This window comes from Gekko japonicus, unplaced genomic scaffold (assembly GCF_001447785.1).
Source record: "Gekko japonicus isolate JY-2015 unplaced genomic scaffold, Gekko_japonicus_V1.1 scaffold1193, whole genome shotgun sequence".
NCBI classification, from domain to species: Eukaryota; Metazoa; Chordata; class Lepidosauria; order Squamata; family Gekkonidae; genus Gekko; species Gekko japonicus.
In genome coordinates this window covers 402,216-417,965 of record NW_015164222.1, presented here as the reverse complement: position 1 = coordinate 417,965, position 15,750 = coordinate 402,216, and the positions used below count along the sequence as shown (strand labels likewise).

General features: G+C 48.5%; 1 protein-coding gene across 1 annotated transcript in view; it reads right to left on the bottom strand.

Annotated features, from left to right (window-relative positions):
- VWF (von Willebrand factor) overlaps positions 1–15,750 on the bottom strand; it is a gene marked incomplete at its 3' end in the record, with an annotated part of 203,024 nt that overhangs the window by 167,823 nt on the left and 19,451 nt on the right. Inside the window, exon 7 of the mRNA XM_015408541.1 lies at positions 11,063–11,187. Within this exon, the coding sequence (XP_015264027.1) occupies positions 11,063–11,187 (125 nt within the window). The remainder of the gene's footprint in view (positions 1–11,062; positions 11,188–15,750) is intronic.

Here is a 15,750-nt window from a genome sequence, read left to right as displayed (position 1 = left end):
GAGCCGCGGTCGCCCGGGCCGAGATTGGGGGGGCAAGGCGGGCGACAGAAGGCCGATGCCTCCGTCGCCCTGCCCTCTACAGAATCCACCCCCCAAACCTCCAGGTATTTCCCTCCTTAGAGCTGGCAATCCTACTTTCCCCTCAGTGCCTGTTGGTAGGCATCTAAGCTTGGTCCTGTCACCTACTTTGGCCTTTGGGAGAAAACACATTGGGGCCAGTCCTGATAGGGTTGCCAACTCCAGATGGGAAATTCCTGGAGATTTGAGGGATGGAGCCTGAAGAGGGTGAGGTTTGAGGAGGGGTGGGACCTCAGACAGGTACACTGCCATAGACTCCACCCTCCAAACCAGTCAGTCCCACATAGGGAACCATTGTTTCCAATCTCCAGGTGAGGGCTGGAGAGCACTCAGTATTACAACTGCTCTGCAGAAGGGAGGGCGGAAGTCAAGTGAAGTCAAAGGGGCAGATAATGGTAGGTTGATGGTTAGCTGGGAAGGATATGGGGTTCCCAACTCCAGGCTGGCAAATTCCTGGGGATTTGAGGGGTGGAGCCTGGAGAGGGTAGAGTTTGCGGAGGGGTGGGACCTCAGACAGGTAGAATGCCATAGACTCCACCCTCCAAACCAGCAATTTTGTCCTGGGTAACAATTGTTTCCAATCTCCATCTCTTGCCAAACAGGGAGACCTGGCCCCACACTTCTCCCCATCTCCATTTTTTGCTCACAACCAAACTGAAGAAGAACAGGCTGAGAGATGCTGATCAGTGAACTGGGGGTCTAAGTGGTCAGACTTGAACCTCAGCTCTCTTATAAGGGTAGCCCTCCATTCCCTGCACTGCACTGATCAAGACACTAGTCCTCTTCAGTCTGTTGATTTTGTTGCAATTTATCTGTATTCTACAGAGATCACTCAAAATTACAACTGCTCTTCAGGTAGCAGAGATCAGTTCCTCTGGAGAAAACAGTGGACTCTGTCATTATACCCTGCTGAGGTCACCACAGCAAATTGACACTGTTTGCCGAAAGCCAGAGCACTCTCCCAGAGCCTCTTTCTAGATCTCGTTGTATTTATTTCCACAATGGGCCTTATTCCTAGTAATCATATAAACAACAAACTAGAGCATAGTCATCATCACGTCTGAACAGGAAGAGAAGAGGATCAGACTGCAGAAGAAAAACATACTAGTTTTTGATGGCAACAAGCAATGTCACGTACCTTTTTGACATAACAAAACCCAGCACCCCCTGGTAGGAAAACTGCTCATGGCTCAAAGCCAGTGTTCAAGGGTCAGGTCAGGTAGTTGCCGAATTGTGAAGCCCAAGCTGTAAAGCCCTTACTGTCAGAAAGCACACCCTAATACGCCGCTCCATCCCACAAAATGTTTGAGGAAAGCATTTTCAGTGGCTGAGATGGATATATTGACTGGGTGAATATGATTTTGAGAAGGAAAATACTAACAAATTGTTAGTTGCAGAGCTGAGGGTGGAGCCTGAGGATGCTGGGGATTGGGGAGGGGAGGGATAATGCCATAGAGTCCACCTTCCAAAGCAGCCGTTTTTCTCCAGGTGATCTCTGTCACCTGGAAATCAGTTGTAATCTCAAGAGATCTCCAGCCACCACCTGGAGGTTGGCAAACCTAGTAGGCTCCCTCCCTGTGTTTAGGACAGAACATGCCATTTATCTCCTGTTCTCTCCAGTAGCAACCCCATAAGCACCACTTTGAAGAGCTGCTCCCAGAACTGTGCTAGCCACACCACTGTTAGGAGCGTCCCCACCCACAAGCTCCAGATCCCAGCACTAGACAAATCCAGACAGCCATTCATGACCAGGACTGGACACTGGTGGTGAGAGATCCTCAGAGTAGGGTTGCCAGCCTCCAGGTGGCACCTGGAGATCTCCTGCTATTACAATTGATCTCCAGAGGACCAAAAACAGTTCCCCTGGAGAAATTGGCTGCTTTGGAGGGTGGACTCTGTGGCATTACACCCTGTTGAGGTCCCTCTCCTCCTCAAGCCTTGCCCTCCCCAGGTCCCACCCCCAAAATCTCCAGGTATTTCTCAGCCCAGAGCTGGCAGCCTTAACTCTGAGGAGGGGGAGAAACAGCCCTTCTCTGGTAACAGTCATCCAAACTAGCCACACAGGAGTGGGGGGGGGGAGATAAAGAGCTTTCTCTGCTTTTAAGCAAAAAGCTGTTTCCTGCTTTTGACTCCTCTCCTAATTTTTAGCTGCGGCACCAAAACCACTGATGAGAGAGTCTTAGAGCCCCGTGCTTCCGCCTTTCACCATGCCCATTTAGCACCACCCCTCCCATCTGTGGTCTCTGTGAGGAATGAGCCGTGAAGTAATATCAGAAAATAAAGAAAAGTACTTCCCCCCCCCCTTCCCTGCTGAGCACAATCCACATTTTCAGAGGCAAAAAAATAGTTTAGGCTTATAGGAGTTATTTTGTATCACTTCAAAACCTTTTGCTCCTATCTCTAACTCTATCTCTAACCCTCTCTGCATTACTTTCATTGCCTTTTAGAGTATTATGTTTTACATTACAGGCTGCGGTGGCTCAGTGGTTAAGATGCTGAACTATACACCAAAAGGTCGGTAGTTCAGCAGTTTGAGATCCGAGTTCTGCATGACAGAGTGAGCTCCCATCTCTGGCTCCAGCTCCTGACAACCTAGCAGTTCGAAAGCAAGAAATTGCAAGTAGATAAATAGGTACCACTTCAGTGGGAAGGTAACAGCGTTCCGTGCGCCTCGGCATCTAGTCATGCCGGCCACATGACCACGGAAATGTCTTCGAACAGCGCTGGCTCTTCAGCTTGGAAACGGAGATGAGCACCGCGCCCTAGAGTTGGATTTGACTGGCTTTCGAGCAAGGGAAACCTTTACCTTTACCTTATTATATTTTAAGCCACTCTTCTCCTAAGGAGCTCAAGGGACCATGCATGTTTCTGATTCTAGGGTTGCCATTCATAGCTGGCACCCTGGAAGGAGAATTTGGAAATGTGGGGACAAGAGCTTCAGCATCACACTGCCACATGATGTCACTTCTGGGGCAAAACCAGAAGTGATGTCATTGTGGTTAAACCAGAGAATTGCGGGTGAACTCCTAGAGCTTTGTGCCAATGTGAGGACATCACTTCTGGTGATGGTGCACGTCAGTGCAGTGCCAAAGAGCCTCCCCAGTGGTCTGGTGAGATCTCTTGCTAAACAGGGAGACCTGGCCCCACACTTCTCCCCATCTCCATTTTTTGCTCACAACCAAACTGAAGAAGAACAGGCTGAGAGATGCTGATCAGTGAACTGGGGGTCTAAGTGGTCAGACTTGAACCTCAGCTCTCTTATAAGGGTAGCCCTCCATTCCCTGCACTGCACTGATCAAGACACTAGTCCTCTTCAGTCTGTTGATTTTGTTGCAATTTATCTGTATTCTACAGAATATCTTCTTATAGATTTTCTCATAGGTACCAGGGAGCGGTGGCGCAGGCAGTAAGTGAAGCCTGCATTCCATCTGGCCGAACTGCTTCGGCAGTTCGAGCCCCACCGTGGCCGGGGTGAGCTCCCGGCCCTTTGTCCCAGCTCCTGCCCACCCAGTGGCTCGAAAGTCTGTTAAAGGGCAAGTAGACAAATGGGTTGTGGGGCTCCCCGTCCGTCCTCCCGGGTGGACCGCTCGTTGCCGTGACTCCAGCAGTGAGCTACACCCTCTCACCGGCTGGGGAGGAACCCGGGGGTACCCGGCAATGAAGGGGTCTTCTTGGGTAGCAGGGAGCTTGCCTCAGAAGCGGACCTATCAGGGAGTTACTCCACTCCCTTTGTCCGCCACCAGCTGTGGCTCTGTGTCCTCGCTGGGCTCTCTTCAACAACAACAAGCCTTTCTTACGGTCATAGACCAGTATAATAGAAGACAGATAAGTACAGATAAGGGAGCAATAAAATTATAAAATATTATGGCATCTAAAATTATAAATAAGAATCTAAAAGTGTTAAAATACAGACATGATAAAATCAATATTAAGATCAGAAATTAGATTTAGGCTCTCTTCTCTCTCAGCGCCCCCAGAACGGCCCCAGCTGGCCCCAGCCCGGTGCTTCCTCACCGGCTCGCTCTCCTCCTGCTTTTATTTCCCCCTTCATTTCCGGCATCCCCGGCTCCCTGGGCACGCCCCCCTCTAAAGCCGCAGACGCCGAGCCGCCCGACCCCTCCTTCCGACTTCCCGGGTTGCCGTCCGGCGAGGTCTGCCGCCGCCGCGTGTTGCCGGCGGTCGCGTTGTCTCCCGGCACCACCGGGGAAATCCCCTCCGGGTCCCGGGGACAACCGGGGCGCCCGGGACATGGGTACCTGCTCCTAAAGCAGGGGGGCACCCGTCCTTCGTGGCGTGGCACGGCGAAAGCAGGAGAGGCAATGCGGCGGCGGCGGAGAACATGGCGGCGGCTGGTGAGTCGAGCGAGCAAGCGAGCGGAAGCTGGGCCGGCAAGCACGGAGGTGGGGCGACGCAGCAGGCCGGAGCCTATGGGACAGAGGCCAGCAGTGAGCACGCACTGACGTGCGCGTGGCCCAGCCCCGGAAGAGTCGCGACGACTGAAGGAGAAAGACCAGCGCCAGAAAGACATCGCCGGACTAAGAAAGACCTCCCAAGAAAAGATCATAACAGCAATGACCCCACGAGAAAAACGGTGCCTGTTAGGTTTGTCACCCCCCATTGTATGTATGTATGTGTGGCCTTAGGTAAGGAATTATTTCAAAGTCTAATGTAAACCGCTCAGAGCCCTTAGGGGTGAGCAGTATATAAATCGAAGGAAATAATTAAATAATAAATAAATAAATAATAGCTTATCTGCAGGTTGAAAAATACCTGGAGATTTGGGAGTGGAGTCTGGGGAGGGGAGGGAGCTCAGCAGGGTAATATGCCATAGGGTCAGGGGTCATTTAGTAGAAAAAGAGGTGCAGGGGCTCATTAGCATAACTCATTAGCATATGCCACACCCCCTGACATCACCGGAAGTGTGTCAGAAGGCAACACCCACTGCTCAGGCTCCACTGGACTGTTTTGGATTGCTGTCAGAACCCACAGCCAACAACACGCTTTCATGAAAGGTAATACTTTATTGAAGAGCTATAGATGCATTAACATAGGCACTGTTAAGAATGATGGCTGCCCCTGGGGCATAATAGGATATAGGGCATTCGTATGCATCCCCCCCCACTGCCCTGGTCAATTAGCCATCCTCTCCCGCGCGGGGGAGATAGAGCTTCAGCCATTAAGCGCTGAAGCTGGGAACGAAACAGTTCCCAAGAAAACCAGACATCAACATCTGCAATACTTAGAGATAAGCGTTGTAGCAGCAAAGAAGCACATAAGGAATGCAAAGGCAATTAGAAGAGAACGAACCTTCCCACCCCCATGGCAACATAGCTGACAATTGCTAGCTATTGGGGGAGGGGAATGTGCAGATCTGCCCTCACAGAGGAGGGAGAGCTTGTACCTTGGCCTTAAAGGTGCCACTGGACTGTTTTGGATTGCTAGCTGGGGGGAGGGAACGCACAGATCTGTGCAGAAAGGAAGGAAGGAAGGAGAGAAAGAAAGAGAAGGAAAGAAGGAAGAAAAGAGAGAAAGAAGGAGGGAGAAAAGGAAAAGGAGGGAAAGGGAACAAAGGAGAGAAGGAAAGAAGGAGGGCTGCTTCTTGCTCCTCGTGGCCTGGGGCTGCTGGGAGCAGGGGGCGGGGCTTGTTGCATGTGCCCACCCCCTGGGGCTCTTTACTGACAGAGCTCCGCTCCTGTGCGCTCCTGCAAGAAATGACCCCTGCATGGTATCCACTCTCCAAAGCAGCCATTTTCTCCAGGGAAACTGATCCCTGTCTTCTGGATACCAGTTGTAATTCTGGTAGATCTCCAGCCACCACCAGGAGATTGTATCCAAAAGAGAGCTCACGGGAGGAGGTTGTATCAAAACACAAACACTCCGTGTATAATATATGAACAGAAGTAGAAAGAATAAGAATTAAAATTGCTTTGGATAATATATTCTTTCTACTTCTATTTGTACGTTATACACGGAGTGTTTGTGTTTTGATACAACCACCTGGAGATTGGCAAACCTATCTGCAGGGCTAGTTCTTTGGCCAAGCCACCCGAGCGACTGCTTTGAGCAACACAGCAAGCAGACCCAGGAGACCCCAGGTAAGGCATCAAAGATGGCTGGCATCCTCACACTATTACTAGCCAAACCAAGGCCTTTGGCAACATGGCAGGGACTTGCTTTGGGCCTAGCCCTTGGGAGTACAGGCTCTGGAGGTGGTGGGTACACCTTGTTTGGAGTGACAAAATACCGTAACACGACCTTGAAGGTCTCTACCAGATTAAGGCATTACAAGGTTAGACTGCTGAACGTGATCATAAAGTACTTCTTAGACGAAGCGCTAAACAGTGGGCTGAGGAGCAAAGAAAGCACAAGGCAGCCTCTGCTTAACCTCAGAACGGGCAAAATATGGACTCAACCACAGCTATTGTTCTTTGCTCCTGACAGATGACCACAAGGGGCCGTGGGAGGGGAGGGCTCAGAATTCTGGAAGCAGCATCCAGCAAACAAAGAAAGCTGTTTTCTTGATGGAAAAGATCAAAATTCTTCAACAAGCGCTGGCGTTGCTGGACTGCTATTAATAGAACAATGTTTTGCCTTGAGAGCGAATATATGAGAGCAATGTTCGAAAATGCTGCCAGTCTCATGAATTCATGCAACACAGAGGCTTCATTTTTTCCCCGGGCCTACAAGGGGAAACAGGAGCCCTTTGTCCAAAACAGCTGTATTGAAAGGTAGTCAGCACAGACACGAGTGTCGCAATGGTCTTTTTGTCATTTCTCTTGCTTTCGAATCAGGCCCCAGTTCTGAATTTACCAGCCTTGAGGTGGGGCCTGGAATTCTCCCAGAGTACAGAGATCAGCTCCTGACCGTGGATTTGGCGGGCAGTTTCTGGGGCATCACAGCCATCCTGAGCTCCCTTCCTTCTCTAGGCACAGCTTCCAAACCTCCCAGAATTTCCCAAGCTGGAGTCAGCAACTGTATTCTGGACAGAAAGCAGCTCTGTGACTTGCGAGGGTGAGGAAGGCCACCTTGGGCAGCAGATCCAAGGTGTCAAGTTTGGTGTAGTGGTTAAGTGTGCGGACTCTAACCTGGGAGAACCGGGTTTGATTCCCCACTCCTCCACTTGCACCTGGCTGGATGACCTTGGGCAAGCCGTAGCTCTGGCACAGCTGTTCTTGAAAAAGGGCAGTTTCTGTCAAGAGCTCTCTCAGCCCCACCTACCTCACAGGGTGTCTGTTGCGGGGTAGGGAAGGGAAAGGAGTTTGTAAGCTGCTCTGAGACTCCCTTGGGTTGTGAAGGGTGGGGTATAAATCTAATCTCCTCCTCCTCAAGAAAGACGCAAAGCACGAGAGACAGATCTCTTCCTCAATTAGAAACTCAGAATTACAACTGCTTTCCAGATGGCAGAGATCAGTTCCCCTGGAGAAAATGGTGAGCTTTGTATCCTTATATGCTGCTGAGGTGGCCCCCGTATGACAGCCAATGTGACGTGGCAGTCAGGGCTTCAGAGCACGGGAGAGGCTGCAGGTGTGTGGGGGGTGGAAATCTGAAGAGTGAGGGGGAAATAAAGGTAGGTTGATGATTGGCTGGGAAGAAGATAGGGTTGCCAACTCCAGGTGGGAAATTCCTGGAGATGTGAGGGATGGAGCCTGGAGAGGGTGAGGTTTCAGGAGGCATGGGACCTCGGACAGGTACAAAGCCATAGATTCCACCCTTCAAACCAACTATTCCCTTCTGGGGAACCATCATTGCCAATCTCCAGGTGAGGGCTGGAGATCACTCAAAATTACAACTGTTCTTTAGGAAGCAGAGATCAGTTCCTCTGGAGAAAATGGTGGATTCAGTGTTATTATACCCTGCTGAGGTCACCACAGCAAATTGACACTGAGTGTCCAAGGCCGGGGCACCCGCCCAGAGCCTCTTTCTAGATGCCGTTGCATTTATTTCCACAACGGGCCTTTTTCCTAGTGTATTATATTTGGGGAGGGAATTTCCTAAAATAAGATTGCCAAGTCTGGGTTGGGAAATTCCTGGCAATCTGGGGATGAAACCTAGGGAGGAGAGGGTTTGGGAAGGGGAGGGAGCTCATATACCACAATAGATGCCATTCTCCAGAGCAGCTGTTTTCCCCAGGGGAACTGATCTCTGTAGTCTGGAGATCAGATGTAATTCTGGGAGTTCTCCAGGCCCCACCTGGAGGTTGACAACCTACCTAACCACATCTCCCTCTCAGTTACTCCCTGTGCCCCCATTGCCATTTATGTATTTAGGGAACTTATATCCCACCTTTCTATTTATAAATACTTAATACTGTTGTAAAAGCTATCCGTAAGACATCAGTTCTACAACAATAAATGCAGCTCAATCCATCAACACATCACCATCTAAGAGCAAATTTTTCAGACTTTTTATGAAGAATGAACAGATTTCAAAGGCCCTTGAGCACAAGCCTATCTTCTCATTGTCCCAGAAGGCCTGCAGGGATGGTGCTAGCTATGTGGAGAGTGAAACCCAAAATAAAAGCAGAGGCGTCAGTCATCAGAAAGATCAAAAGGCAGAAAACAAAACATGTCACAATTCTGTTTTCTAGCAACAAGCTCATTATCTCCATTGTTAGGTGATGCTAAAGAAAATCTAGGCTGAAGGCCACATTTGCAAAAAAAATAAAATTCAAACCTCTAAGGACACCCTGATGAGATTTTAAACACAACGAAATGGAAGAGAAGACTCGTCCAGCCAAAGTTCGCATGCCTAGAGAAGCAAATGTTTGTGTCATTTCTTGGAGAGTCTCCAGCTAATTGATTTTTCCTGTCCCATTTCTGTGTTCTGTTCTGGCATACTGGAATTGTTCAGATGATTGGAATGCCAGCCTCCAGGTGAGACCTGGGGATCCCCTGGAATTACAGCTCATCTCCAGACCACAGAGGTCAATTCCCTTAAAGAAAATGGATGCTTTGGAGGGTGGATTGTATGGGACTGTACCCCACTGAGCTCCCTGTCCTCCCCAGGCTCCATCCCCAAATCTCCAGGAGTTTCCCAACCTGGAGATGGTAACCCTAACCCCCATCCCCTGCCAGTGGCCAGGAAGGACCTGGCAACTCTGTCAGGTGAAGCTCTCTCCCCATCACTGTCTCCACCCCAAAAGATGCTTCACCTGCTTATTTCCTGTATCTCAGGTGGCTGCTAAAGTCACCGGAGCAAGATCAGGAGGAAAGCAAGCCATCTGACATTCCTGGATCTTCTGCAGTAAATATCAGTTTTTCAAAACAGATTTCTAAGCTCGTCTCCTTCTGCAGATCACACACACACACATAAACAATAACACTCAAACCAAAAACCCAATCCAAGCCAATACGTTCTGCATTGTATGTTTTCCCACAGAATCAACAAATCTAAGCAGTTTATATGAGACCAAGAACTAAAAGGTAGATATCACATTTGGGGTGAACTAGACATTTTCAGAACGCCGTGGGAAGGTGCATATGAGCATTCAGGAAGAAGAAAGATTCAGAATTGTATTTAGTTATTTGGAGCATTTATGCACCTCCATCTTTCTCCCAGAAGGCAGGTAGTGACAGATTGCCAACAGGTAACAACAATAAATGCAATATGAAAAGTATAATCTGTTAAGATAATTAAAACAAGCCTTCTCTGTCCTTGACTCCATCATCAATCAAAAGGGAGGAATCAAAAGGAGACTGAGACTGGGAAGGGCAGCCATGAAAGAGCTAGAAAAGATCCTTCAGTGTAAGGATATATCACTGGTGGCGGCCAAGTTTAAGTTAATTCATGCCATAGTATTCCCCAATACTATGTTTCAGGGTGAAAGTTAGATAATGAAGAAAGCTGACTGGAAGAAATTTGATTCCTTCGAAGTGTGGTTTTGGAGGAAAGTTTTATGGATCCCATGGACCGCCAAGAAGACAAATAAGGCTGCAGCCACACACACTAAATAATCCACTTTCAATCCACTTTCAGTGCACTTTCCAACTGCATTTTGCCAGTTCACCCAGTAAAATCCAGTTAGAAAGGGCACTGAAAGTGGGTTGAAAGTGGATTATTTAGTGTGTGTGACCACAGCCTCAGTGGGTTCTAGACCAAATCAAGCCTGAATTATCTCTGGAAGCTAACATGACTAAACTGAGACTATCACTCTTGGGTCATATTATGAGAAGACAAGAGTCACTGGAAAAGATAATAATGCTAGGAAGCCAGTGGGAGCAGAGGAAGACCCAACATGGGATGGATTGACTCATTCAAGGAAACTGTGGCCCCCAGTTTGCAAGGCTGTTAACAGTAGGATGTTTTGGAGGTCATTAATTCATGGGGGTCACCGTAAATCGGAAGTGACTGGACAGCACTTCACACACACACACACACACACACACACACACTGTCCTGTCTGTCTCTTCTGCACATTCCCTCCCCCACTTCATAGGAAGTCAGCAACAAGCTGCATCCTAACCCAAATCATGACACCGTGAAGACTAAGAGCATATAAACACCTTAGTCATCACAGTATCATAATCATGAACCAATGGCATGGGGGGGGGGGCGGATTTTAGAAAATCTTCACACAGAGAGTGCCTCACTGGAAATGAAGTCTGCTGTGTTTTCCCGAGCTTGGGGTAGTTAACTTAGTTTTTTTATTGTTCACTATGGATTGCTTATATAATTGAGTTTTATTACAGCTTCTTGTTAGACTTTATGATGCAGATTAGGCATTTTGAATATATTAATAAGCCTAAGTTCAACACAAGTTATGTTGCCCCATGTCCTTATAGGGGAGGGGTTTTGCTGGCACAAACATTTTTAAAACTGTTGCTGAAATTGTTTTAACCGTGAAATTGTTTAACCTGTTTCCTTAATATGGTTTAATGCTTCTGTTTATACTATTTACTCCATTGATTGTAATGTTGTTTTATTGTTGCTGCCACCACCTTAGCCATTCACACCAGAGAGTCTGTGCTGTTCTTACTGCACCAACCTTATCAGCCATCTCAGATGAAATGTTGCAGGTTTGACTCGGGGGAGTTGCTCTCTGGCATCTCTCTTCTCCTCTGCGCATGGCCCAGGAGTTAGCAAAATTGTAGCTGTTCTCCTCCAAAGTGCCTGCAGTGAAGGGGAGGAGGAAGGAAGTACATGAACCCAGTAGCCCAATAAGCTTCATCTTAATTTGAGAACTCTAAAACAAAGGAATCTCCCTTCTTGAATGGTAGGTCGTCTCTGGAGAAGTACTAGGGTTGACACAGCCTGCAGGTGGTAGCTGGCGATCTCCCAGGATTACGGCTGATCTCCAGGAGACAGAGATCAGTTCACCTGGAGGAAATGGCTGCCTGGGAAGGTGGACTTAGCATTATACCCTGCTAAGGTCCCTCCCTTCCCTAAACCCCACCCTCCTGAGGCTCCACCTCCAAAATCTCCAGGTACTTCTGAACCCAGAGCTGACAATCCTAAGAAGTCCCCAGAGGGATCCGAGTTAAACTATAATGCCGGAACAGATGGGTCCGAAAGAACGACTGCCTTGCTAGGATTCTCAGGAAACAGTTTATTTGGAAAGGTTCATTCACTTTCCTCTCCTGTTAGAGGAGAGTGCTTGCATTAATGCAAAAGAATAATATTATTTAAATCAATAAGACTTTGGAACAGGCCATTTTAGATGAAAAGGATTTAGACAGTCCACTTCATCCAAGAATCCTTGGAACTGAGATGCCACCTTACACTCAGTGACCTTGCTCAAGTATTGGTATCTTGGAAACTGACCTAAAGCAATTCACTGAGGACGAAGGACTGTGGCTCAGTGGCAGAGCATCTGTTTTGCATGCAGAAGGTCTCAGGTTCAACCTCCGGCTTCACCAGTTAAAAGAATCCAGTAGCAGCTGACCTTGGGGAGCTGCTACCAGTCAGAGAGGATGACTGACTTTGATAGGCTGACTCACTATAAGGCAGTTTCCTGCATTTGTGTGTGAATCTCTATGGGTGGTTTTACCATGGCCTCTTTCGAGGTTCTTATCCAGTGTAGACTGGCATAAGAGCCAGAAAGCCAAAGTCACAAGTCAGAGAAAACAGAAGGGAAGAGACTGTCCGGAGCTAGGTCGTTTCCTCCCACCTGTCAAAAGGGGTCAGATCACACCTGCTTCCTAGCACCACCCCACGAACATTCCAAATATCCAGAGTACTAAGTTAGTTCCAGGTGGAGCCAGACTCAAGAGAGGCTGACCTTCCAACTCTTGTTATCAGGGCAGGAATTCTGGTTTCCACCCTCAACGTTTATCTTGCAACCATACTGGCAACATTTTGCTATGTTTGGAATGAGACATGTTTTTCACAGGAGTTAGATTATTTTCATAAGTTTGGAGTTTCACAATGCCAACTATACATCTATAGTTGTCAAAAAGTCAGGCTTTGGTTGACAACTTCAGCCTCCTGAGGCTCAGAGTCGGGGGAAGTTCTTATTTGGCCCATACAGACCAGTCTTATGCTTTGGACTTAGCACTGTCATCTCCCCTCTGCTTTTGGCAGGTCTCCTGTGAGGCTGTATAGAGAGGGTGTGTGTATTCTTGGTGGCTTTGTTGCCAGGCAACAAACCATAAAGGTACTCAGCTGCCTGACTGCCCTTATTTATTTAAAACCTTTCTATGCTGCCTTTCCATCCTTGATCTTTGTACTTTAGGGCAGTATCAGCCATATTCTGGGAGGCATGTACTGTACAGTGGGAACTGTTCTGTGTTTACGGTTAGGGCCTGTCATGATCTCGGCTGTGCAAGTATGGCCTAGCAGGCCCAGGGAGCCTGGCTAGCAGTTGAAAGGGCAAGCCACAGCCCAAATCCCATGTGCAGACCGCATCAATGGAGATCCAGGGCTGGACCCCATGATTTGGTCTGGTTGGGGGGGTGTGTGTGTCATGATCTGGGCTGTGCAAGCATGGCCTAGCAGGCCCAGGGAGCCTGGCTAGCAGTAGGGGAGGCTGAGCCTACAAATCCCAGAAGGCCTTGGGAAGTTTTGGTGCCGATTTTGACCAATAGGGAAGAAGAGAGCTGGGGAATAAGAGAACTGGTACAACAGGGAAAGCGGTTCTATTTCCCAGGGAACAGAGCCAGAAGAGACTGAGGCTGCTGTGGGGAAGATACCCTCATCCTGAGGGAAGAGTGAGTAGTCTAAGGCCACTGCAGATAGTGAGCTAGGGACAATATATATTTAGATGCGTTAGGGCATTTGATTTCTTTTCTTTTCACCCAATTACTGATATTCTGCACCTTGTTGTTTGACCTTGACATCCACAGGCATTGACTTCACTGGCATGTAAATTGCTTTCTGATTGCATTAGTTGAGGGCATGGTGTGCTCCTCTCCCCCACTTTGTTCTTAGTCCACAAATCCAGGATGACCTAAATGATTTTCCTTCAGTCTTCCTTGTGGGCCCTGTGTTGAAGGTGAGATGGGGAGGTATGCATGAGCTAATCCAGTTCCCAGATCTGGCCATTGAATTTAGACCAAGGATTACCACCACCCCCTTCCAATTTGAGCTCACCTCGTTTTCCTGCAAACCTCTTGGGCCCCTTCACACAAATGCACAGAAGCTACTTCCCTGTGGTGTTATCCCACCCAGTGTGAACATCACACCAAGTTGCAACACCCAGTCATGTGGGTGCCTCACACCTAATCACTACCTAGAGTTGTGGGGCCCCAGATGCAGGTGGGGATTCCCCTGCTTTTGGGGGTTCCAATCCGCTGCTGGCCAGCTAGCCATTCCAGGGGTGGGCGGGGATGCCTCCAAGCCACGCCCTCAAGAGCAACCGCCCCCTCCCTCCTGCTAAATTTAAAGGGCCCTCCAGCTGATTGGCAAGCCATTTGTTCCCCATCGATCAGCTGAAGTCCTTTAAATTGGGCAGGAGGGGAGGGAGAGGAGTGGCTGGGTGGGCAGTTGTTCTTGAGGGCATGGCTTGGAGGCATCCCCGCCCACCCCTGGAATGCCCTCCAAATCCCCCCTGCCAGAGGGAGGAGAGGACCTGGCAACCCTACCACCAGGAGGACTGTGAACTCCAGGATAAGACATTTCTGGAAATGTGGGGGTTGAGCCTAGGGAGGGAAAAGACTTCAGAGGAGTACAATGCTATAGAGTCCACCCTCCAAAGCAACCATTTTCTCCAGGTAGTCTAAAATCAGTTACTATTCTGGGGGAATCTCAAGGCCCCACCTGGAGGCTAGCTATGCTTACCAGCCAGAGTAATAATGAATTTCTGGCCCTTGGCCATGTGACTGGTCCCTCCTTCACACATACACATTCCCACATAACTGTGGTTTGAGTTTATGAAGATTGCAACCATTCTGGTGGGGCCGGCTGGCTGGGTCTTACAGATACAACAGTTGCTTTCTGAAGGGTACTGGTTGGTCGGGAAAGACCCCTGTGACCAATTCTGCCTTCATGATTGTGATATTCTCATGCGCACTACAATCAAGTGGGATTGTGCCCCATAATCAAGTGGGACACTGGTGTTTTGAAATAAGAGACAAGCAACATTTGGTAAGACCCATGCGACATATACCAACCATATTATAGACTCTGGATGGTAGGAAGACATTCTTGGCCCTCCAAAAATCACTTGCAGTGGAAAGTAGGGTTGCCAGGTCCACCCTGGCCACCTGTGGGGAGTGGGGGTGTAGGGTTGCCACCTCCAGGTTGGGTAACTCCTAGAGGTTTTGGGGTGGAGCCTGGGGAGAACAGGGACCTCAGTGGGGTACAATGCCATAGAGGCCACCCTCCAAAGCATTTACCCTGCAAAGCATCCATTTTCTCCAGGGGAAGTGATCTCTGTAATCTGGAGATGAGCTGTAATTCCAGGGGATCCCCAGGTCCCACCTGGAGGCTAGCATCCCTAGAAAAGGATAAGTTTGAATAAACAGCTTGATCCTTGGAAGACCAGCAAGGCTTGCTACAGCCAGATGCTGTGCACACTGGAGGAATACACCGGGACTGAACATTGCCCAGGTGCTGTTCAGCTGTGGCAAGCAGAGGGCTGAAGGCTTCTTTCAGGGCTAGGCATGCATCCCCCACCCCACCCACCCATTTTTGAAAGGAGCGCAAGCTCTGCCCAGCAGTAGCTAGCAACATTAGGTCTCTTCCCCCTTGTTGAATCTTTGCAGATTTCCCACTTAAACTGCATGAAGTGAGTCAGTGTTTTCAAAAGAAGGATGTTTTTCAGGTGCAATGAGTCAACACTGAAGCAAGAACAAGGTCAGGCTGAAACAATGAAAAAGGACCTTTGACATCTGGCTTGTAACACAATGGCTCCGTCCCAGTTCTTTAGGCACACTTTGGCAGAGGTTACCGAGTGAACAGCCTTTGAGCCTGAAAAGGCCTTCAATAAAGCTGTAGCACATTAAATTCTTAGCTGCTGGGCCATAACATCTGCAGCGCTGGATTTATGCACAAGCTAAACATATTTTTTTTAATGCTAAAAATTATTAAATTGCCATTTATTTATTTATTTATTTAAATCCCCGGAGGGATATTTTTTATTTTGCAAAACTACAAAAACTACAAATAAATAATAGGGAAGGGACTACATCTAAGGAGAAAGGAAAGCAAACCACACTAATCTAAAACCCCAAGAGGAGGAGATCTTTTCACTGTTAGTTAAAACAAGGGGGGACCCGCGATACTCGCGGGGGGGGA